We start from the raw sequence: 25,598 nt of genomic DNA, 5'->3' as shown, positions 1-25,598 counted from the left end.
CCACTTTTCCACTACTCTCTTCTTGCAAATAAAGCTCTACTTTCAGCTTCATTTTCAACCTTGTCACAGCTATTACAATGGTATGAAGAGCTACTTCATAGTGCCTTTGTGAAATTCAGAGTGAACTAGAACCCTCATTTCAACACAGGAGCTGTGTAATCTTGTGAAAGTCAAAACAGAGCTGATTTTAAATAATCCTTCATTGATGGAGAAAATTGCAGAGCACCTGGGAAAACGATATGCATACCAAGTGGAAGGAGAAAAACAGTGTTATTCACGAGTTCTAAAGAAACAAACTATGAATGCAGTATGCATCACGAATGAAAAATACAAGATGGAGAGGAGGACTTTGCTATCAGTACGCTCAGCCCATGGACTCTGGGTGAGGGGATTTGCCGTGTAGCACAGATGCACAGTTCTTTGCTGCCCACCATCAGGTGCTTTCTAGAAATGGCTTTCAAAGGGCTGTGATTCTTTGATCTGCTTGTTACGCCTTCCCAAGAATTAACCTGCAAACTGAATTATTCACAGAGAAATTGAAAATTCAGGAAGTCTCAATGTGTATTGCAATGTCTGAGTCAGCTAGAATATAAAATAACTGGTTTGGAGGGTGCAGAAGGACATGCCAGTAAATGCTTTCAGACACTGCGAACACTCCAGATTTTTTTTTTTTTTTTGGTTCAATGTTTTGGGTTTTTTCTTTACATATTTCTAATTTACACTATGCTTTTAGCTGAATACTTCCTTTTGAAATGAAAAATTTCCTTAAAGGTCAAAATTAAATTAAATGTTTCATTCTGTCACTTCCCCTCCCCTCTCCTCCCCGTCCCCCCCCCCCTTTTTTTTTCTGTTACTTTAACATTCCAAGAAAATATCAGTGCTCTTTCATGCAGTACACTTTGTAGATTATGCACAATTCTGCTCAGAACTCAGCAGCTAAACTGAGCATGCAGAAGTTTGATTGCCTGTTCACCAGCAACAAGAGACAACCGGAGCTGCTTCAGCTGTAGCTCACCATTCCCAAACAAGCAACCTCTGACTGGAATGTTTTGGGGGTTTTCATTAGTCTATTTTCAGCAAACCCTTCAAAAAGCAGCATTAACATTTAATCTACTGTCTTGGCCTTGCAAAGAGAGGTTTCCTATTCCATTCTTACTCCAGGTAAGAATGTGTGCACAAACAGCTGTTTACCAGATAACCTCCAAGCCAAGGCAAATCTGTAAGAACATTCATCTAAAAGACCCACACACAAAAATCTGTGTCTGCTTCAGAACAACGCCTGGAACATAGCATACAAAGCCTCAACAGGAAAAAAAGATATATTATTTAGCATATTTTCCACTTTGTTGCTAAGAAACTGTTGCTTCATTTTCCTATTGCCATTTGCAGAAAAAATCTGATTGTTCATTTGCTAGGTTGGTCAACTCAACAGCTATGTAATTAAAAGGGGTATAAGGGAAAACACTGGAAAGTACTCATTGTGTTGTCATCACCTGTAAAGCGGCCTCTCCTATCCTCTCCTATAATATAGTGCCTTCCAATAAAATAAAATAAAAAATAAATAAATGGGTGTACACAGAAAAGATCTTTAAACTTGTTTTTATGTAATGTTTAATGTTTGTAACAGACCAAGCTGCATTCCATCTCTTTCCTTAACAACTAGCAATGTTCTCCTACAGTGCCTAATCTGCTAGCTACTGTCCAAGAACAGTTAATTGCACTTGCACAAAGACAGAATAACAACACCAAAAAAAAAGACATTTCTCTTTCTTCTCATACTCTACAGGTATTTGTAAGATATCTGATGTGAGAGTAGGATCTACTAGCAAATTACTTTATGAAGTTTATTTGTATTTTAAAAAAGAATAGGGTTTTTGTTGTTGTTGTTATTTTGTTTGCCCAGGTTTACTAATTATTCATACACATAAGGCAGAATTTATTTACATTTTAAAAGTAGGAATAATAATGTTAAAAATCTCAATGACATCAGCTCCTCAACAGGGAGTTCTTCTACACAACATTCTATCAGGAATTTTCTCAACCGTTTTTAATGAGCAAGGAACTGGAAAACATCTCCAGAAGTATTTGTACACCTCTGGAGTACATCATAACATGGATCAAATGATATTGGGCACAGTACAGAGGCTGGAGCTCAGTGTAGCCCCAGCATTTCCCCATAGGCAGGAAGGATGCATGTGCGCCAGTTCAGGAGGTGAAGGAGTTTGCTTGCATGGACCTGGTGAAGCCACATCAGTTACCATACCTCAGAGCCAGATGGACACTGTTACACTCCTAACAAAGAAAGCCAGTGAGTCTAGCTCCTTGCTATGACAACCATGAACAAGATCTGCCATAAATATGTCAAATCTTATATTAAAACTAACAAGTTTTTGTCTTCGAGTAATCTTTACTCACTGGTTGCCATAGAAACTTCACATTTCCTACCTAAAATTACCGTTGGCCAGTTTACTGAATTTCTTTTTGTGCCAGTGTTGTCCTGTACTTTAATTCATTCATTCTTTCCTGAAAGTCAAAGACTGTATTCACACCTACACAAATCCTAGGTTAAACTGAGCACTTAGACATCACCTCTAGAGTAGGTTCTCCATCTACCTCATCACCCTTACAGCCCTCTCTGCATCTGCTGCAGCTTTACTTCATCTTTCCAGAACAACAGTGACCAGAACGATATCTAGTATTACATAGTGAAATATCAGAGAAGTCACAACCTTCCGTGAAGAAGGTATTAGTTTAGCAAACATACCACATTGGCAGGTCATAGTTATCTTGTAATCAGTTGATACACAAGGTCCACAATCATCTAAAACTAATTAATTCCTGCCTTAATAGTCTAAATTCTGAGTATTAGCCTTAGCTGAATGGTGCCGCATTTCACAGTAGTAAAACCATCCCATTATTCTGGTCCTCCAAGTCCGTTCAATCTTTCTAGCACATAATTTAATTCCCTTCTGTATTAGTAACATTGTGACATCAGCAAATTTAATATTGTATCACAGTTATTAATGAAATAAGATTCGTCCGCAAGACTTAAGAAACTCCTTAAGTAAGCTCCCTACATCTGATAGGTTAATCTATCAATCTACACACCAGTGTGCTCCCTCAAGTGCATTTCATTCCCTCTTTAGCTTATTCTTTCCATCTCAAAATTCTCATCTTTTCCTTGTTATTAACCATTTTTCATACAAAAATATTTTGACTGTGTCCAGATATATTAGATAAACTATATTTTTCTGTCCAGAAAACAATCTATCCTACATCCTTTCTTCCCTCCCTCAAAAATAAGAGGTCAAGTACAACAGCCTAATTTTGCATTTCCACTTTGTTAAGCAGTACAGAATTTTATTTCATTCCTTATCTTCATTATTTCCTTTATTACTCTTTCCTTCAAAATGCATTCTCAAGTACCTATTGCATCTGACTTTAATTGCAACAACTGCAGATATTTCCCCTCATCTTAAATGAAGATTCCTCTGCTATTCTTTAGTCACTCAGAAAAATCTTAACCTTGATATCTGTGCTTGAAAAAGTGTTTTTCTATTGTAACTACTGTTAAATCTGCCAGTGCTCTTAAAACTCATGCCTGGAGATTATCTTGTCCTGTTTCTCTGAGTCCATCAGCTGAAGAAAAAGTACTATGTCTTTGGCAAAGTGTATTCTATACCAAAAATACTTCAGGTAAATAAGCAAATGAGCTGCTTATACTCAGAATACTGTAGAAGACAGAAAGAAAAATCCAACATAAAATTCTCCCCCAGTTCACATTCTCTCTCTCAGAACTATTACTTTTATGGTGCTATGTCTTAATGGATCTTGTCAGTTCTAGAAAGAAATTCTAGAACTTTTAAATATGGAAACAAAGGCCTTGAGTGCAAGAAAACCAAAATTTTACATTCCCACCCCAGGACCGGGGCAACAGTCTCATCTGGCATTCCAGAAAAGACAGAAGATCTGATTCTACAGCCTGCAAATCAAAAGAGACTCCAAGTACCCCACAGGCCAAAAGCTACATTTTTGTCATGCAAAATGTGCCATAAGGTCAGTATCCATATAAATCACAATACGGTGACATTCTTTTATAAGCTGTAGTGGCTAATAAGACCAGCTGTTAAGCAGATACTGATCTCAGCACCTGCTTAATTACTGATCTTCCTGCAAGAGAAAGAGAAAAATCAAAAAATACATTAAGGCAGTACAGATTTGATTACTAACTGAAAACCTACAGCAGTTGCTCAGATGCAGATTCAGCTGTACCTAGCCCTGAATTTGGCTACCATATCACTGATTCCAGAATTAAAGGTACTGGTAGAAGACATCTCTGGCTTGACCTACTCTAGGAGAACTGTTAGGAGTCTTACAAACATAAAAGGGGCATGGTTCATAACTGTTACTAATACTAGCTATTATTTCCAATTAACAATTTCCTGGTATTTATGTAACTGCTGATCTAAAGAAGTCCTAAGATGAAAAGCAGATCTGCAGAAGCTTTGTTTCTCATTGACATTTTAATCAACAGCTCACTCTGCGTTGTAAGTAACAGAACTGTATTTACCAACTGTATAACAGCTAACTTTCCTGCATGAAACAAATGTGCATGTCTTGTAGAGAAACCCTTGTCACTAAATACCAAAGCTGTGTCACTCTGAGGTTATACTCAGGAAGATTAATGTTACTGTAAAACTAAGCAAACATTTAGTTTCCCCAGTTATGCCTTTTCAAAAGGACTTAGAACCTTAATGCCACTTATACAACAAGTTGATACCATGGTAGTAAGGGGAGTTGCTACCTCTTTTGTAAACAGACCATTCTGAACTTCAGTGCTCATATAAATAGTAATCTGCCTTCTTTCAAACTAGGATTTAAGGACTGTCCCTCTGTCTACAAATAGCACATAGAAATCAGCTTCACCAACAAACAGATTTTTGAGGGAAAAAATCTCAAAAACTCCTGCGCTCTGTAAAGATATATCCATAATTAAATTAAAAAGCATAATTCAACACAGTTTGGCAAGTCATTATTCTGTTAAATCTTTCCTTCAAGACAGAGGTACAAACTCTGAAACTATTTAAGGACAGATAAATTACCAAGTATCCTACTGTCCGCATTTTATCTAACTCTTTATTCAGAAGTCAGCTGCATCTAAATTTGAGAGTAATCAGTTTCTTTTGTTTCTGCAAATTTATTTTTGCTCATATCCAGTAAAATAAAGAGAAATAAAGCAGTAAAACTCTAAACTAGGAAAAATTTAAGTGCTAAGATTGAATCTACACAATCTGGAGAGAAAGATACTTTGAATGAAGAAATGCTTAATAAAGACTGCCGAAACCTCTCATTAAGGTTGGCTGGGAAGCTCCAAAGTTTCTACCAGCTCACTAGCACCAGCAGTCATCAACATCTCCAGTTCACTATACATAAATAAGGTATGCAAGTTTAACTATATCAAATTCTGCTTCCTGAACCTGCGGATTCTCACTGGTTTTAACTCAGCTTCTACCTAACATGAGGACACAGCACCAAATTTCAATTGCTCTTAGGAGTATGTGAATTGGAAGCAACTCCTTGTGTTACGAATTAGCAGATGTGCGTTAATGAGGATTATATGGAACTGAAACTATCCTTCAAATGATTCAACGTTCTTATTTCTGTCCTTGGCCTTAACAAATTTTGAAAAAAGCTTTCAATTTTCCTATCTTCTCACAGAACCAAAAGCACCTGCAGATACCAGCGAGAAGAAATAATTGTAATCACTGCTGTAATTGCACCTAAATCTAATGCCCTAGTCTTTCCAACCTCAAAATATGTGGTTTTTTTTTTTTTTTTTCTCCCTCATGTCTCATATAAAATAAAGCCTCTCAGGACAACTGCCAATCTTTTAGCAGAAATAAAATCTCCCATGATCACAGTAAACAATACGCGATGCCGCCTCCCCTCACCAAGCTCAAGCTGCAAACAGCATTTGATCACACCGGAAAAAAGGCCCACGCTGTGACCTTGGCGGTACATTTGCTTCTACAGCTGCTAGCAGCTGGTCTCCAAGTCACATTACTTCACCTCAATGCTACTCAAAACAGGGAATAATGAAGAACACAGCAACACATAAGCAAAACAGAATGACAATATTCCTAATGAAAGCAGTAACGACATGCAACCTGAGCTGCTAATTTTAGAGTTGAAATTTAAGATGTGCATTTTCACTTGAATGAGACCTGTTGTGCACACAACGATACGGAAATCATCTATGGGGATGCTGACTGTATTTCGAAAGAAAAATTTCATTTGCAGGAAGGCAAATTTTCCCATTCTTCCTCTGTTAAGGCTGCACTAGCCGGTCTGATGCATGCTTTAGTATAATTTATGCAAACAGCACCATAGCTACCGGTGAATTCGTAAAGGACGGAAGAGGTGCGTGGGTAGCGGCACGCAGGTCCTACCCTACGCTGCAGGCAGCGCGCCGCCGGCCCACGCTGGACCCACGAGCGCATGCGCACTACGCTTCACCTCCCGCCGTCCCCTGGGCGCACGGCGGGCGCTGCGCAGTGACGTCACTTTGTAATGGCGGCTCCCACGGGGAGCGCACGCGGCGGGTGGCGGCGTTAACGGCAGCCGAGGCCGAGCCTTGGTCACGCCCTGACCCCGTGATCGTGGTGAGCGCTGAGCTTAGGGGGTGGTGGGGGCACCTCGAGCCTCCTGCGGGTGTCGTGCGTTGATCTCAGGGGGGCTGGAGCGCCTGGCGGCGTGCGCGATTTGGTGCCAGTGCGTCCCGGTGGGTTTCCGTGCAGGGCTGCGTCTCTTCCCCCGGACTCCGAGAGCGCTCCACGGGGCTCTGCCTGCCCGTCCGCTAAGCCACGCACGGCGCTGCCAGAGGGTTAATTTCCATGCGGATATAATGTGAAACGGGATTTAGGGCGCTCAGTATTGGTGATTTGTCACGTAGCTCTCGTGGTGTGCACGCTGTGGTTATTCTTAATTCTGATGAGCTTCACCAAGGGCAAGTGTCGTATCCTATAGCTGGCGAGGAGGAATCAGTACAGGTTAGGGGCTGAGCTGCTGAAACGTAGGTCCCCCGAGAAGGTCCTGGGGTCCTGGTGGACGATGGAGGATGATCATGAGCCAGCAGTGTGCCCGTATAGCCAAAAAGGACAGTGTCATCCTGGGGACGTTAAAAAGAGCCAGCAGCTCGAGGTTATCAGATGATGATGGAAGCTCTGTCCCCAGAGACATTCAAGGCCAGGCTGGATGGGGCTTTAAGCAACCTGATCTAGTTGTGGGTGTCCGTGTTCCAGTGCGGGGGAGTTGGACTGGATGACCTTTAAAGGTTGGTTCTGACTCCAAGGATTCTGTGATTTTATCCTCTCTCCTCTCCTCTGCCTTGGTGAGGCCACATCTGGAGCACCATGCCCAGTTCTGGGCTCCCCAGCCCAAAAATACCAGGGATCTCCAGCAGAAGGCCACAGAGATGATAAGAGGGGCTTGGAGCTAAGATACGTGGGACTATTTAGCCCGGAGAAGACTAAGAGGGGAATCTCCTCACTGTTTATAAATCTAAAGTCAATAAATCTAAAAAGTCAAATGGATGGGGCCCTATATTTCTGAATAAGTAAGTATTGAAAGCAGAGGATGAAAAGGAAGATATTTAGTACTTATGGTGCTGAAACAAGAGCAAGTTTTAGGGTTTTTGTTTGTTTGTTTTTTGTTTGTTTTTTTTTTTAATTATGTTCAAAGCTTTTCATAGTCATAAGTTCTTTTAAAAAGGAAAATAATTATTCTTTGTGTTTCCACTTCTTTGTAATTTTCTCAGTGTAATCCTTATCCTTTTGATCTGATGCCCTGTTTTGTTTTTACTCCCTCCCAGTGTCTTTTTAGGTAAAAATGAAGTTCAGAAGAGGAGGGAGATTTATGCCTTCTGCTAAACTGAGGCGAAAGGGTATTGAAGTATTGGGAAAATGGAAAACTGTGGAAATTGACCCCAATCTACTTGTTGATGAGCAGTTTAAAGATGTAGTGTGCTTGGAGGAGCTTACAGAGTACAAGCTAGTAAGTTCTGACAAAGTGGGGAAAGGAAACAAGCAGAAGAGAAAGTCTGAGGATCTTTCAGAAGATGGGAGTGAGGAGGAGGAAGAAGCTGTCCCTCCCAAAAAGAAAAAGAAGTGCAAAGATTTGAGAACCAGAGCAGATAAAAGCAATGATACTGGTGCAACAGAAGTTGACATGCCAGTTGATGAGGAGAAAAGATGTGAAGAAATAGTCAAAGAGGCAAATCATAGGGACTGTGGGCATATAGCTGAGAGCACTTCAAGCACAAAAAATGCTGCAAAGAAAAAGAAAAAGAAAGAGAAGGTAGTTAAAAATAAGACTTCTCAAACTCAGGATGCTTTTCCGCCAGTAACTACATCTAAGAAAGTAAAAAATTGGACAACAGAAGTTTTGTCTACCTCAACTGATCACAATGCTGATGTGTCTGCATGGAAAGACCTGTTTGTGCCTCAGCCAGTGTTGAAGGCCTTGAGTTCCCTGGGGTTTAGTGCTCCAACTCCTATTCAGGCGTTAACTTTGCCTTCTGCCATCAGGGATAACATGGATGTTCTTGGTGCTGCAGAAACAGGTATGAATCTGTTAGACTGGTAGAACATGTTTCTATTTCCCATCCTCAGATGCAGCTTGTTAACAGTTCCTGTATACAAGCTTAAGGGCTTGTAGATTCTGCTTGTCCGATAAATTAGTAGTGGTTCATTGTAAAGATAGACTATTATATGCTTGTCAGTTACGAAATTTTAATAGTATGCTTTGTAGACTGTGCAAAGCTTTGAATTTCCAATGAGTTCTTATGCTTTTGACAGAAATTTCTTTTTTTATTTCTCAAATTATCTCTTATTTTAAGAACTGCAAAGTGATATGCTACAAAGCACAGAATTAAGCAAACAGACAGGGTCATGTTTTAACAGTACAATTTTATGGATGTCTCTGTGTCAAGGCAAAGCAAAGAACCAGGCTTCTGTGGGTATGATTTAGTACTGGCTCGAAGCAGCAAATAGGAAGGACCATGTGCAGAGCATTAGGCATTGTAAGTATAGCCTGTGATATCATAACATTATTGTAGCAAAACAGGCTCACCAGGTGCCCTGCCTTTGGACTTGGGCTGTAAGTTGTTATCAGCTTGCGTTTCTCTTAGCTTGTGTTTGAAGCATTGCATTATTCACCGACTGTAGAGCTACAATTTCATGTCCAAATGGCCATCTGATGCCTTTTTTCTGTGACCATTGTTAGTTTTGTTTGCCATTTGTTATAGCTTCTGTTTTACCTAATAATACTGAGTCTCTGAGCTGCTAACTTTTTTGCTGCTTGCACCTTAGTTTTGTCTACTTTTACATTGCAACCCATTGTTTTCCCCATAAAAAATTAAGAATAGGAAGCACACATGCAAGGTGTGTTGCTTAAAGGTTTCTTTCACGTTCTTCTCATCTATTACAGTTGCCTTGTTTCACTGCTTGTCTTGTAAAGCCATTTACTGTTCTTAAGCATAGGAGTGCAGTTACTAATTTAATATGATATGCAGTCATTTGCATTTTTATTTTAACTGGGAGGCAAGCTGGTCTTATTAGGTTTTAATAAGATTGGAAAGCTCCACAGGGAGTGTTTTTGAAAATGAAACTGAAAAATTAAATGGTGTTTTTGTGCTGTAAAAAGGTGCCATTTTGGCAGTGCAGGAAAACAAATCCTTCTCATCTCTAGCTACAGAATAGAAAGCACAGTTAGTGGTCAGCTGTGCTCTTACTGTCCTAATGTTGCATAACCCTGAGCTGGCTTGCTTGTTTCTTTTGCTCTTTTATGAGAGAAAGTCTGGTTCCCTCCTGAGAGCCCAATGGGTTATCAGCTTTCCTGCAGAAACTTGAGAAATGTGAGCAATTGTCAAAGTGTTGCAGATAGGAGGAACTGAAACACTCCTTTCCCACATCCTGCAGCTTCCCTCTGTGAAGGCCTGAGGGAGGACACTGATGAAAGAACTGTTCTTCACTTTTTGGTAGCACCATAGGAGACGATAGCAAGATCTTGATATGGTGGTGGATCCCTATGGGGATCAGGCATAGAAAAAAAAATCAAGGTTTCTTTCTTTTTGCAGTGAAGCTAACTAGTTCTGTTCATTACCATGTATTTATGGTGAAGATTTTGAGTTAAGAAACCAGATTTTATCTGTAAAATCTTAGAATCTAAAATTGTGAAAGAGGACATGCATTAGTTTGTATTCTCAAGTAGACTGTTCTGGTTTTGCAGATCTGGCTATGGTGTGTGATCTGTGTATTGTGAAGATAACATTTTCTGTGCAGTGATTAATTTGTGAGTGAATCTAGAATCTGCAGAATGGTTCTGATTATCACTGCCATCATCTGTTTGGGTGCCGCACTGACATTAGCCCCACACTGATTGCTTTGCATTTGATTCAGGATCACTAATATCAGGGTAGCGGTACTGACGTGAGTGCTTTTCTCTCAATAGACAAAATATTGCACTGCTGTGTTTGGCAGGCAACTGTGGGTTTGTAATATGGACAAATGTTGCCCAAGAAATTGAGATTTCCAGGGGACTGCTCTCCAGCAGCGGCATACTGCCAGGAATAGCGTAATCGTGTCTTTAGCTCTGCATGCTTCTTTTATGACTAACGAACTGACATTTATGAGAAGCTTAGCTGAGGTTACTGTGTTATCAAGATTCTCCTAACATCTCTGTTAGTGGTAGATAGTTCAGGAAGGAATACATATCAGGGATGTGACTCATAGTTTGGTGCAGTGAACCCTGGAAATTATAGCTGAGATCACTGTTTGTTGTTTTTCTTTTCCTGACAACCTTCTCTCTAGACTGGCTTATCTATTTTAAATCAAATTTGTGCGTTTTGACTATAAAAATGTGAGCTGGTGATAGATCAAGAAGTTATAGGCTGGAATATGTCAAAATACAGTCTTAGAAAGTGGTACACGCTACTGTGAATTAAAGGTGGAAGCAAATTCATTAAGTACTTTCCAGTTTGTCCTTGGCCTCATTTGTTTTCATTTACGGAGAGGGCATAGATCAGAACTGTCGATTAGGGCATAGTGTTCTCCTTACAGGCATACGGTTCTTTAAAAAGGTCTTGGTTATAACTGCAGCTTTTTAAAACTACTTCGGTAGCAAATGAGTCTGCCTGGCCTGCTAGAGGTAGGAAAAATACCTGTTCCGTAGGAAATACATTGTTATTGACCTGAAGGGGATGCATCCAGAGAACAGGAGACAAGTTACAATTGTTGCAAGTTTCAGATTTTCTCAAGAAGAAAAGTTTGTGCCCATTACAGCTGCATGTTTTAAGAACAGCCTGTGATTGGCTCTTGCTTTTTTCATCTTTTCAAGTAACCTTCATGTTTTGTCAGACTGCTGTACTCTGTTTGTTTGTTTCTTAGGAAGTGGCAAAACGCTTGCATTTGCAATTCCTATGATTCACTCTGTGCTGGAATGGCAAAAATCAAATAGCTCAGTGAGCATAAATTACAGTGTTTCTAAAAAGCCCTCTCAGCATCATGATGAAATGAGATGGGAAAATGATGGCGAAGCAGAAGAACCAAACCATCAGGAGGTTGAAGACAGTGGAGATGAAGATGTTGCATCTTTTGCAACAGGCTGTATGAAGGTGCAGGAAAACACTGAATTTGATTCCAGTGACAAAGAACATACCGTTGGCCTCCATAAAAAGAGACCTCTTTTAGGACTGGTCCTTACTCCTACAAGAGAATTAGCTGTGCAAGTGAAGCACCACATTGACGCAATTGCAAAGTTTACAGGTATGTAGACTTCCTGGGGTTTATTCCAGGTAACATCAAGTTTGGGTCTTGGCACTGGTGTTGAGCCAGAACGCATAACATACTGCTATGGTGCTATAACATGATGGAAAGTACAGCAATAATAGTGGGGTGGTACAATCTTAAGCTGCAGCAAATGAAAGCAAGCACCAATACAGTAGCTGTAGACACAGAAACAAAGAAAATCTGCTTACCTTTGGAAGGCCTCCAGTAGACAGGGATTTTCAGCAAGATAGCCTCCACTGCCAACCCTTAAATGAGGTTTGGGAAGGGATGGATACTGGCTCCACCCCTTTTGGTCACTCAGCTGCATTGCATGCACCTGAGCTCCCCTGGGTTGACCCTGCCTTCCCACCAGCTGCTCAATCACTGGTTCAAGCCCTGACTTAGCATTTCCACTATACGTACTTTCTTCCACATCATAAAGTTGGCATGGTGTTTGAAGGCTTAAGGTTCCCAGTTGCTAATATTTGAGAGATGCATTAAGATTCTTCAGAGAAATGCATGTGGAAGTTAACAGTGTGAGACATTCTGCTTTAAAATATTTTTTTGTAAAAAAAATTACTGACTTGTGCTTTAGAAATAGAATCAGTACTAGATAATCAGCCACAGCTACATGTGTGTCTGTATGTATGATAATGATAATAAAACCATAAATTTTAAGGTAGATTGGTAGATTATCTGATTTACCTCCAACAGTAGTTAGGCATGTTGCTGGGTAACATATCTGATGAAATCAGATTCATCCTGCTTCTTTCTTTTCCTAATCGAAGGTTAGCACATCTGTTAAGTGAATGAGTGAGGATGTGGAAGTACTAAAGATAGAATTGGGGATCAACTCCCCCGTTCTCCAACAGCAACAATTATTTATTGAAAAGGGTATGCAGTGCAGTGAACTGTTTAAGCACATCTTCCTTTGGTGTCTATGCAACCTGCTGTGCTCATCAGTCTGCAGCTGATTACAAGGCTAATTTTAACTCATAGCCTGAAACAATCAATTTCTGTCAGTACAGTTCTGACAAAGTGGTACTATTTGTATACACAAATCTACTGCCCAAGAGATTATATGTTTGCCGTAGCCTGAGAGAAACAGTTTTGATGTGTGCCTGCTTTGTCTATAATCAACTCGGAACAAATCCTCACCTAAAAGCATGGAGTTATACAATAAGTAGGGAAGAGAGATGTGAGGTAGCACAGATACTGAAAGAACCTTGCACAGAAGCGTTGAGTTCACCACATGGGTCAGTATATCCTCTGAAGAAGCAGAAGGAAATAAGCCGTGTGCGTGCTATGCACTTCCAGAGCGAAACTCCTTCTGTATCTGAAAATTGCTTAATTTTGCTAATTTGAGGTTTCTGTCCAGAGAATCATTAATTGGGGACTGATGTTCTTATTAAAACTAGTCCATAATAAATGAGCAGTTATTAGCAAGACAGACATTTCTCAGTCCTATTCTTAGAGGAATCTGCTGGTTATTCTTAACAGTAACATGCTTATAGAATCATAAAATCATAGAATCACAAGGTTGGAAAACACCTACAAGATTATCTAGTCCAACCGTCCTGCCATTACCATTGCTACCACAAGCACTAAATCAAATCTTGCAGCTCCTCATCCAGACACCTCTTGAACACTGCCAGGGACGGCGACTCCACCACCTCCCTGGGCAGCCATTCCAATGCCTGACCACTCTCTGAGAGAAAAAGTTCTTCCTTGTGTCTAATCTAAACCTCCTCTGGTACAACTTGTAATTTCTTCAGGTCCTGTTTTTTGCCTGGGAGAAGAGGCCAAAACCTCCCTCATCACAACCTCCCTTCAGGAAGTTATAGAGTGCAGTAAGGTTTCCCCTGAGCCTCCTCTTTTCTGGGCTAAACAATCCCCTCAGCCACCCCTCATAAGACTTGTGCTCCAGACCCCTCACCAGTTTCCTTGCTCTGCTCTGGACATGCTCCAGGGCCTCAGTGTCTTTTTTTGTAGTGAGGGGCACAAAACTGAACACAGTACTCAAGGTGCAGTCTCAGCAGTGCTGAGTACAGGGGCATGATCACCTCCCTGCTCCTTCTGACCACATTATTTCTAATGCAGACTTGTTCATGTAGGTACAGTTGACAAAATTCTGAAGTACAGTTAATCAAAACTAACAGCTGTGGAGGTCATATATGAGTCTTGTTGCTTTTGGAAGACAGGTGTGCAAAAGAAAGGTTACTGTATGTGCTAGAAAAAGGAATGTTGTTTTTGGTTTGGGTATTTTGGGGCATCTTCTTAAAATAAAAATTGCTTTGTAAAGTTGACAGCATTGCCATCAAGTTTTTCAGTGGTATATAAAACTTCCCCAGTTTCTTGGCTGAGAAACTTAATGCTAATTGCGATATAGACTGTTGTGAGTGGATATATGTAAAGATGCTGATAAATTAAACAAAGACTATTATCTATATTTCCTAGGCATTAAGACTGCTATTCTAGTTGGAGGCATGGCAGCGCAGAAGCAAGAACGTGTACTGAATCGCAAGCCAGAAATTGTAATAGCAACCCCAGGCCGTCTGTGGGAGCTAATTAAAGAAAGACACCCACATCTCTCAAATCTTCGTCAGCTCAGGTAAAGTCATCTTTTAAACTAACTGCTAAATGCTGATCTGGGTTTCACTGCGTTGTATGATTAACTGATGAAGCAACTTAAGCTTTGTAAGGTAACTTATTTCTTTGCCAGAGTATTTTAGTGCAGTGCACAGTGGTTATGTTAAGAGAGGGAAATGTTAAAAAAGTTTGACTTATTCTTTTTGATATAACAGGTTTCTAAAAGAAATGTGAGAATAACTGAAGCTACGCTAGCACATCTGGAGTTCCTTTGGGTTTTATTTGCACAAATTTCCCTATGTTTAGCAGCAAATGTTCTTTAGAAGTATATCAGATTTGTATTTATCTACACAACTCTATTTATACTGTGTGTTCTGTTTGACAGGTGCCTTGTGATTGATGAGGCAGACCGAATGGTTGAAAGGGGTCATTTCTTGGAGCTGTCTCAGTTGCTAGAAGTCTTAAATGATTCACAATACAATCCTAAACGGCAGACTTTTGTTTTTTCTGCCACTCTGACATTAGTCCATCAGACTCCCACAAGAATTTTACAGAAAAAGAATGCTAAAAAGATAGACAAGAAGACCAAACTTGAAATGTTAATGGAAAAAGTAGGAATAAAGGGCAAACCCAAAGTGATAGACTTAACAAGGAAAGAGGCTACTGTTGAGACTCTGATGGAGACCAGAATCCATTGTGATACAAATGAGAAAGACTATTACCTTTATTACTTTCTTCTCCAGTATCCAGGAAGAACTATGGTCTTTGCAAACAGCATAGACTGTATAAAACGCCTCAGTTCTCTCCTCACAATCTTAAATTGTGATCCTCTTCCTTTGCATGCCAACATGCACCAGAAGCAAAGGTTAAAAAACTTGGAACGGTTTGCTGAGCGCGAGAGGTAAGTTGTTTCTATGTTCTACTAGAAAAGAAAAAGAAATCGTGTAAAGAATACGGGGGAATAGACAGAAACAGCTCTGTTAGAAGAGGAGTGAATCAGGGAGAGAGTCACTTTGGAGTCTGAATTACTCTGCAACCTGTCAGATCATTATTGCTGAAGGATCTGCTACTTGCCCCATTCTTAGTCATATGCTTTTGTAACCATCCTGCTCTGGCCCTCAGCCTTGGCTCTGCAGCACCTCCATCTCACAAAGCATCAAAAAATAAAACAATTTTTGTTGGCTTAGGCTTCAGATTTGCTTAGATGAGTTAGTTTCTTGTGGGTCAAGGTAACCTAGACCAATGTGATGAAAGAAGATGATCCAATTTACCCTGGTTTGCCTAACTTGGCATTTTAAGAATCTTTAGTTCCTTCTGGCTTTGGATTAGCCTTTGAGAGTCAGGTTGGTGGACTCAATGTTTCAGTAAACCAGCTGGCTGATAATACTGGAAATTGTACCTTGGTAGCAGACTTGGGCAGGAGAAAAGAGATTGTATTGTCGTGACAGATCTGCAGTATCCCTTTGCAAAATATAATATGCCTTGGCAGAGGCAGACTGAGCATTTTCAGAGTACACTGATTTTCATGGCAAGAGGAAATCTGTGAAACCATCTATAACAGCTGCCTGCAGAATGTATGCCACAGAATTTTCTATTTATTTCTGCTTTGATCCTTGGAGCCATAGGGCATGCAGTCAGATGCCATAAAATCTTAACAAATTCCTGCTGTCTGCAGCTAACTCTTTTCAGCTGCTGGGTGATGTATTTATTGTTTTTAAACAGGTTGTTCCATACCCTAGGCAGACTTCTGTCTGTGCAACAGACCCTATGTAAAAGAATGACTTTGAGAGAAGCCCTCCATTTCTAAGAGCGAGGGAAAAGTTATCAGAAAGAATTAGCCACTTGAAATTTCTACTTTCCAGTTTACTTATTTGAGTGCAGCTTGGTACTTCAGCCCCCAAAGTGTTAATTAAATCTTTAATGTTAATAATAATGTGATTTCTTCAACTAGTGAAACGTAATAGTCTTTCTGTCCTGCCAACGGACCAACTGTATCATTAATGGTATGATCATATTAAACTAATTATACTTCTAAACACAACCTGGGCAGAGCACTGAAAAATGTACCGAAAGAGAGCTTTTACCCCCCTACCAAGTAGTCGGATTTTTTTTGTTGAATAGAGATTTGTGCTAGCTGCTATGAATTGGGAGAGAATAAAAGCACAGGAAAGCAGGATCCAGCAAAGTAGGGAATTTCACTATTGGAAACAGAATGAACCCGTTGAAGGTAACATTTGCATTATTTTTGCTACTTCAAGACTGCCTGTGAGGTAATATTTGATATTGTTTTCCTGTAGTGGCAAATGCATAGTATAGTCCCAGCAGATGAGATAGTACAAATTTGTTTCTTAAATTGCTGTGGTAGAATTCTGGGTCATGTATTTCATGTTTCTTAGCAGATGGTTTACTCTTCAGTTTTATGTTCATTAAATGTTATCACTTCCTCAGCTGTGTCCTCCTGACAACAGATGTTGCAGCTCGTGGTCTTGATATTCCCAACGTGCAGCATGTCATCCACTACCAGGTTAAATATCTTTGATGTTTTTACTTTTACTATTTTAGTTTTGAAGTAAGCTTTTTTGATAGCAGCCCCAAAACTACAAAGCTGTGATTCTTAGCCCTGTGTTAAGAGTACAGGGATTTCATCATCTTTAACTATCTTGTAATGCTTTGTACTGTTGCTACAGTGACTGTCAGTGATATGTAATACTTCATGAATGTGTGATCATATATAAGAAATGACATAACATACAAGATTCTCCTTGCTTTTTGCTCAACTTCAAGATAAAAAAAGTGTCACATGGCTCAGCCCTGTGATTTTTTGAGAGTCGCAGTTTTTTTCCTGCTTTCCAAATGAAATGGCAGAGGGCTAGAAGGCACATAAGAGGTTATACCAGGAAGAGTACTAGACCAGGAAACACAGATTGTCTCTAGACAACATCTTTCTTGCTTTAGCTGTGTTACATGCAATGTGCCAGGGGTATATAGAAAGCAATTTATCATAAGATCTGAAACTATCTGACAAAAGTCAGATTTGACCTGAAGTGGTCAAAGTATGACAAACAGTTGCTAACCTCCTGTGACCAGCTTCATGACTGATTTGTCTGAATTTTTGCAGGTCCCTCGTACTTCTGAGTTGTACGTACACAGAAGTGGTAGAACAGCGCGAGCTGCCAACGAAGGCCTTAGCCTGCTGTTGATTGGGCCTGATGACTTGATCAATTTTAAGAAAATTTATAAAACCTTGGAGAAGAGTGAAGAGCTGCCACTTTTCCCAGTTGAAACAAAGTATATGACTGCTATTAAGGTAAAGAAAAAAAAAAATCTCTTTGCATCCTAAGTAACTGCTTGCTTATTTACATTACTGCATTGCCAATCATGTTCTTTTCAAGTTTCAGATGACATTTACTCTTCAGGACCTGGATTTGAAAATGAAGTTAATCACACTTGTCTTTTTTTCACCAATATTTGTGGTTTCTCCTCAATAACTAGCCCAAGAAAGGTGTCCAGATGTAAATGTCACTTACATTCTTTCTTACTTGTTACATAGAGCTGCTTATTACTAGATTCCCAAAAACGATACAGGGCATGGATGTATTTTTTTACTGAAAAGCTAGGATGGCTCTGTTGAGTTATTTAAAGCCTTTGTGTTGGGAATAGGCTAGAACAGGACCCTCCGTGGTCTTTGTCAGTCTCTTCTCAGCTAAAGTATTGAGCTGTCTGCTTTTCCTGAACGTTTCCTATGCTGTGAGGCCTCAGCTGCCACTGAAACTTGTCAGAAAAAGGTATCATTACCTTTTTTTCTTTTTCAGCCTGTTGACTGTTTTAAGGAACACTTAGTCATTCTGTCACTCACAGGATGTTTTGTAAATCCTAAGTTATACAGTAGATATTAGAAATGTTTCTGGTTACTTAAAAAAAATTCTGGTTGATATCTGAATTATGATTTGTTCCTGATGTCTCTGATGTAAAAATGAGGAACTAGCATTTAGATGTTTAGCAGTTGAAATGTTTTAGGAGTCCAATTCCATCATGGACATCTGAAGAAGCCATCTTCTTCAATCACAGATACCTGGTATCACTTTGGCAAATGATGACATCTGTATTATGTAAGGTGTCTACTAGAACAGCAGTACAGAACTGCAAGACTGACATTTCAGGTGCATTGTAATGCACACTCTCAAACATTGATTCTGCAAGAGTACCCCATGTTTAAACTTGATTAGAATACTTGAAATGCATCTTTGTTGCAGGAGCGGGTGAATTTGGCACGGCAGATTGAGAAGGCAGAATTTTTCAATGGTCGAGCAAAGCAACATGACTCTTGGCTCCAGCAGGCTGCAGAGGCCCTTGAAGTTGATCTCGATGATGACCTTTTTATGGGCAAGTAGAAAACCTTGTAGTGGGAATAATCAGTTACAACTGTAGCGCTAGTGTGCAGGAGTGCGACTATGGCACAGAAGCTGTTAAACCTTGCAGGGCAGAAGGAGAGGCAAAAGTGTCACTATTTAGTATGCAGTATTGCTGGTGTTTTCAGAATGACTGTATCGTAGGTAGTGCTGCAGTCAGTGGGGAAGAGAGGTGTGACAATTGTGGAAATTCGCAGCCAAGTCTACACAGCTCAGGAAAAGAACTGTTTAACTTCTAGTAACCGTCTTGGGATAATCTAACAATGTGGTGTGTGCTGTTTGAGTCCTTTCCCTATGTGTCAAAGAAGCAGCTGTTTATCCACTCCTGCTTATTGCTCCCTCCACTTATAGTCTGGCAGTGGGTCAAGGAGCCTGGCAGTACAACAGCTCTATCTGAATTTTTTAGGAGTATTCGAGTAATTAACACTGTTTCGACACAATCCAAATATTCTGTGCTTTGAGATGAATTTCAAAACAGCCTATCTAATTCAAATTACTTGTGACTCTTGAGTGAAACACTTTGTTATTGCCACCCAGAATCTTGCCAGTTATTCAGTCTCTATTTCTTGCATAGCATGTTGGAGACAAATTCAAGTCTCAGTCATGCCTCCCGTAAAAAAGATTTCTCTCAGTGTTACAAAGGCTTTATTAACGTCCCTTCAATTTACGTTACAGACAACCTTGATTTTGTTTGTTCTGCAGTTTAGGCTGCTGATCCTGTTGACAACTTTGATTCTCTTTTGTGCCCTTGCTTTTATGCTGTTAAGTACAGAGGAAGTTTCTGCTAGAGCTAGAAGTCTCCTTTCCTTTTGTTCCTGCAAGTCTGTTCTGGCTTGAGAGCCAAGTGAATGCTTTAGCAGAATGATAACCTAGAAACCTCAGTAGTGAAGTTTCTTCTTGACCTTGTTTTGTTGGTGAACAACCTAGGAGATCTAGAAATGTCATACGTGACTGGAAGACTACATTGGAGCTCAGTGATCTTAGTAAGATTAGATTAGTATCTGCCCCTAACACCGCAAGAGGCTGATGAAACAGGCCAGTGTAAGTTCTTTGTGTTATAACATTGTCTCTGATTTTCTTCCCAAAGGAAAAAAAACTAGTGAGCAAGAAGAAAGCCAGAAGCAAAAGATGCTGAAAGGAATGAAAAAACAACTGAAACACATGCTGTCCCAACCACTGTTTAAAGTCCTTATGAAAACAAAGTACCCAACACAGTCGGGGAAACTACTCCTGCCTCAGACTTCAGCTGGCAATTCAGAAACTGCTCTGAGTATTATTTCAAAAAAACAAGCCAAGAAAAAGAAATCAGTAAAATTGAATTAGACTGAGCAAGTTCACTTGTTGCAATGGAATCAAGAACTATCCTTATCAAGGCTGACAGGATATTCTGCCAGAAAACACACAGTATCAGGATGGTGCTTTTGTCTTAGGAGAGCAGGCACACAGCAAAATGTTTATCTAAAAGGCATTGTTAGCATGGAGTTAGTTACTCTTGAATCTTGTCTTTGACTTTATTTTCTTACGTTCTTTTTCATACTCTATTATTAGAACTTAATTAGTTTTGGAATAGTTCTGTTCACTGCTTCTCTTTATAAGACACATAAAAGTTACTGGATAAAACTGACTGTGAACAGACTTAATTTTAATTTTATTTTAAAGGAAAGGCACACATAGGCTCTGTACAGGTAACAGGACAGTCTGAGCTGCTGACAGTGCAGATCTGGCTTGTACTGCAGTTCAGTAAGAAAGGCAGCAGATACAGGTAGTATTACCAACAAGCCTATAGTTCCAGTAATGGGAATATTTCCCAGTTTTCTTCCTCTGCTGACCTGATTTCTCAATTCTGTTACACACTGTCTAATTACTTTAGTCCTTTGTTAATGTTTCAGAATGTGGTCCAGGCAGTGCTCCAGGACTAATCTTGGGAGATTTGCAATCAGCCAGATTTCTCAGGAATGATTATTCCTACAAACATTTTATTAATTAGTATCTAGGGTTGTCTGTGTTTGAAAGCATATTTGAATCATAACCTTTCTTTTAATGGAAATGATGCGAAATGTCACTTTTGAAGAGTGTATCTTCATAATTGTACTTTTAAATCACTTTATCTTTTCAGGGCAAATAATTTCTAAGAGTATTTTTTAAGCTATGTAAAAAAAAATGTATTTTGAATTTTTTGTTAAATTGCACCTACTATAAAACCCAAAGCCTGTATCTTCTTTCAATTACTTGAGATTTCTAAGTTTTTCTTAGCTCATGCTCTTCACACTTAGCAGACAAGACGAGAATTCAGGAGAGAACCACCCAAAAGGTAAGATACAGCAGAGACATCTGTACTGGTGGGAGCACAGAGAATCTCCACTTGCTAGCACTAGATTGAGCAAAGCATTTGTGTCTCAGATATGAAACCAATATCACTACCCTGCTAGGAAGCACACCACTTGACTCAACTAATCCAAGAGTAATTTGTGTGTGGAATTGTGTCCCCTCCTATCACTTGCTGATTCTGGAAAAACAAGGTTTTTGCTCCTTTGTAAATAATTGAACACTCCCTTGTTCCTCTGTCTCTGGGAGGACTTCTCTCTCACTTGGATCCTTGCATTATGGAAGAAGATCAGTGACAATATTTAAGATAAGCATACAGAGCTTATCAATTCTATATGAAGCTTTTCTTGCAACACACTGTTCATCTGATGTCCTTCAGAGTAGAAGGGGGATTTTTTGGGGGGAGAAAGAGAAAGGAAGAAATTGTAAGGTTCTGTATTCTCCACCTACATGAAAAGATGAAACAGCTTTGGAGTCACTTTGACGTCTGAAAAACTACACAGTTAAAAGAATATTCCTTGCATGGAAAGCTAGAAAAAGGAACTGAGCAAAGCCATGCATGCCTTGTCTCTCCACTGTCCCACCTTCGTAACATTAAAATCACATTCTCATGCTATGAAAAGAAAACTTGGTTGGCTTTTGCATCCATGAAGGCCTGAAGACCAGGTGGGCCTTCCCTGTACCTTGTGATATATTTTTACTGGTGATTCATTGGACAAAATTAAGTCAAGATCCTGACACCAGAGCTTCCTTGTCTGAAAATCTGCATGAGGTAGGACAGTTTTGGCAATTTATAATTCCATATGATAGCAACATGAACTGACCTGGAAGATAGGGAGAGTATTATTTCTTCTCAGAGATCATTGCTGTGAAGTTTTTCCAGCTCTTCTGTTTCCTTGTGCTTAACAGCCTAGTTATCACACTCCCACCCCTCCGTCTGGCCCTCAACCCACTGTCTTGCTGAGTCTTCCTAAGATGGAGCATGACACTTCTGCACTCCTCCTCACCTTCTTCATGTTTGCCTATGCCATGCTCTGCTGTTGGTTCTCTCCCACACTCTACTGAAGCATTCAACATGAGTTTTGTTCTTTATCTACTGATGCTGCTTTCCTACAGGAGCCCAAGCCATACTTGGACCCTAAAATATCTGTCATAAAAAGAATATTTGTCTAGCACCAGCAAGCTCTCTTTTGATTGCCTGCTTTCCCTTGTCAGTCTCTCACCAGGATACCCTGAAACTTCTACCTATAGGAAGAACCCTTTTCATGCCTTAACAAATTTAAACACGCTGTTAAACTGGAAGATAGTATTGCTTAACTGCTCTCCTCCAGTGTGGCGTAGGTTGCTGCAGGAGAGGAGGGCAGAGAAATTGTTTTCTCCAGCTCTGATTATTTGCTGATGTTTTGCTGGTGCAAATTAGACTTGAATAATTTTATATCAAGTGCCTATGAGGAATTTAATTTCAGTACTTAATAAAATCTGTAGTAATGAGTTACTTCTGTAATGCTCTGCTGGCACAACAGTTATGCTAAGGCTTCAAACAAGTAATGTTGTGTTTTGTGGCAGTTTATGTCTACTAAAATACCCATTAATTAATAGAATACCTAGGTCTGTTTAGGCTGCAAGATCCATCTCCAAATAGACTAAGACACAAACACAGTGGAGTATTACAGGTGGCCAATCTGGTACAGAGCCACCAGGACTGCAAGGACTGCATAACAGAAAATTGCAACCCAAGTAACTTCTGAGCCTTTCATTCCCTTTTATGTTGTGAATATGGGAGGCCAGTCAACTTCGCACACATATCAGAAGAAGGAAGAGTCCCTGTGGTTTGACATCTGCCAAGGAGTGTGTTTGGAAAGGATCTCATGCACTGGACAGTTAAGTTTCCTGAACTTTGTAGTGTTCCTCTCTCTTCCTCTGCGTGTTAATGAAACAGCAAAGCAGAAACTGGAGAGCTGCCTTACCATATGCTAGAGCCCTGGCATGCATCTCCCACATGGCATGTGGGAAATAATTTGCACCTCACTGAGAACAGGCCAGACACCACACAGTCACCATGCTCACCATAGGGAGAGGGCATGTGTGGGGGAGATAGCAATTAAGCAGCTGATTAGGGCAAGTTCCTGTCCTTGCTCAGCTCTCCAAAACCAGCTTGCAAATTCACATCCGTGAGGAGGGAAGAAGGAAGCAAAGCACATTCCCAATGATTTGCAGCTTGTGCTCTCTGATGCCAGGAGAAAAAGGTGGTAAGAAAAAGTATTTTAACACTCAAGAAAGCACGATACACCCTGTGCTAGCAGGGTCCCTTTGGGGTGCCTAATTCCAGGCTGTCTAGTAAATGGTTTGATGAAAGATGGAGCTCAGAAGACCATAAAGTGAAGCAGTTAGCAAAGGACTGGTAATCCAGCAAGCACTATTAAAGTGATATCCAGTTATCTTTGCAGAAAAGCAGGATGATGTAGGATTGGAGTAGAAGAAGGAGACAATGGAGAGAAGGCTTATCTGCTGCAGGAAATGGTGCTAGTTTTGCAACCCTCTGTAGATACTTCCCCTCTGATACTAAGGCAATTGTTTGGTATTTTTCTTGCCCATGTGAGGTTACATGTTCCAGATTACTTTTGTGAAAGATATTTAAGGGCACCAGTGTTTCATCAATTCAGTCAAAAGCTCCTCATGGGGTAAGCTTCACCAGAATGGATAAGAAAGAGGAAAAGTAGTAATCCATTACTCCTGAGGCAGATTTATTGGCCTCTGAAAGCAAAGGAACAGGGCTGTTACACTTGTTTGTCTTGGAGTTCAACAGCTCGTGCTGTTAAGCTGGAAGAAATGGAGGCCTGTTTCCAGAGCAACCAACCTGATGGCACAAATTGCCAAATTTCTGTAGGGAATGGCTACAGTTTCAGAACATTACTCCAAATCCTAGCTTCAAAAATGAGAGAGAGCACTGCAAAGTGCATGTGGTCTTTGGTACGTGTGGTTTAATTAGAGGTATGATGTCCTTTTATTACTGGTGTAATTATAGGAGTCTAATTCATAGTGTGGATACTCCTACATGAGCAGAATTTATTTTCTTTTCTTCATGGGAATACCTTCCCCAGTATAAGCAATTTTAGTACTGACAGGAATAGATTAGATTTCTGCACCTGTATTGGCAGTGACAGTGCTGTGAGGGGCAAGGTATAAGGAGGCTGCAGCTGCCAATCCATTTTCCATCTATTTTGTGCTTGTTTACTGCAGTGTTGTTTTTAAACCAGCTCAAGTGAAGTCATTTCCATGCTCACAGCTCTCAGATGACCTCACAGCATGATTTTCTTGGCAAGTTTAAAAATCTGTGAAAATTAAGTTCGCTGAAACGTTTCATAGTTTCTTTCAACTTGATTTCCCAGGTTCTTAAAGTCTCCAAAATTCCAGCTGGGAACAAAGGTTATTCTTGCATGTATTCCCAAACATGTTTATGATGTGTAATGTGCCTTTTCTTAAAAGTTTTCAAAAGTCCATTTTCTAAGATCATTCAATCATACACGTGTGTACACATACATGCAACATAACCTAGCTTTTAGCTAACAAAAAAAAAAAAAAAAAAACCCAGGAAGTTTTCTTTACTCGAAGAGAAGCATGTGCTTTCCAAATAAAAAAAAACTAACTGGAAAGTGTCAGTGTGTTTAAAAATTCAGTCCCAGCTAAATCTTGAAGAAAAAAGAACTGCCTTTAAGCCTTTGAAGCAGAACATACCTGATACCAGTTTTCCTTCTTCCCAATTTCACACACAAAGACAAGAAAAAAAAAGACATATTCATTGGCTGAAAAGATTAAGAACTGAATCAAGACCTGAAATTGGAGTGTAAAAAGCTTTAGCTTGGTGAAATTTCATGTCGTTTTTTTGTTTATAACACTATCAATGACAGAACCAAATAAATACTGACTAATGTTTATCAGGAGCTGTTTAATTAGAAAATGGTACTATCATTATCCCTGTGCTTTTCTGTACACAAGAGTCTGAATGTCACAAGTAGCCAGGGCAGCTCTGCTTACCATTAAGTTGCATTTTTCATTTTCCTGCAACGCTTCATTTTAAAAAGAAAACAAAAAAGACAACTGACACTTGCAGGGCACTGATCTGACAGAGAGGTTTGCATTGCATATGGCAGTGGCAACTATCCTCATTGTTGCTGCATTTTAACAAAACCCTTTCTCACACACAGGGGCTGAGGCCAGAATTCAGCTTGCAGTGAATTCCTTCTGCCACTATAGGGTGAAGTTGCAAAAATAGCCAACTGTGCAGCACTGGTTCCCTAGTGGTGCAAGCAATGCTGTAAACAAACATTCCTGCTCTTTACCTTACTTGCATTTATAACTGTGCTGTGTTCCCTGAAAAACAAGTCATTCTCTTGAATACATGGCACCATTTCCCAGTGCACAGGTAGGCACAGGGATGGTGAATGTGCCC

At 39.9% G+C, this 25,598-nt stretch overlaps 1 protein-coding gene across 2 annotated transcripts; it reads left to right on the top strand.

Annotated features, from left to right (window-relative positions):
- Positions 1-6,569: 6,569 nt before the first annotated feature.
- On the top strand, positions 6,570-22,639 carry DDX24 (DEAD-box helicase 24). 2 transcript variants are annotated; one of them, XM_042866466.1, is made up of 9 exons: positions 6,570-6,662; positions 7,871-8,620; positions 11,445-11,822; positions 14,283-14,436; positions 14,800-15,315; positions 16,863-16,938; positions 17,533-17,721; positions 18,668-18,797; positions 19,911-22,639. In XM_042866466.1, exons 2-9 carry the CDS (start codon positions 7,888-7,890, stop codon positions 20,144-20,146), a joined length of 2,412 nt encoding a protein of 803 aa, XP_042722400.1. In that variant the 5' UTR covers positions 6,570-6,662; positions 7,871-7,887; the 3' UTR covers positions 20,147-22,639. The 2 variants fall into 2 exon arrangements, with proteins under 2 accessions (XP_042722400.1, XP_042722409.1); XM_042866475.1 differs by lacking the exon at positions 11,445-11,822.
- The last annotated feature ends 2,959 nt before the right edge of the window (positions 22,640-25,598 follow it).

The sequence above is a fragment of the Lagopus leucura genome, unplaced genomic scaffold (genome assembly GCF_019238085.1).
Source record: "Lagopus leucura isolate 7727_CA_CO unplaced genomic scaffold, USGS_WTPT01 Super-Scaffold_1, whole genome shotgun sequence".
NCBI classification, from domain to species: Eukaryota; Metazoa; Chordata; class Aves; order Galliformes; family Phasianidae; genus Lagopus; species Lagopus leucura.
The sequence above is the reverse complement of the archived record's forward strand: the minus strand, read 5'-3'. Positions and strand labels throughout refer to the sequence as shown.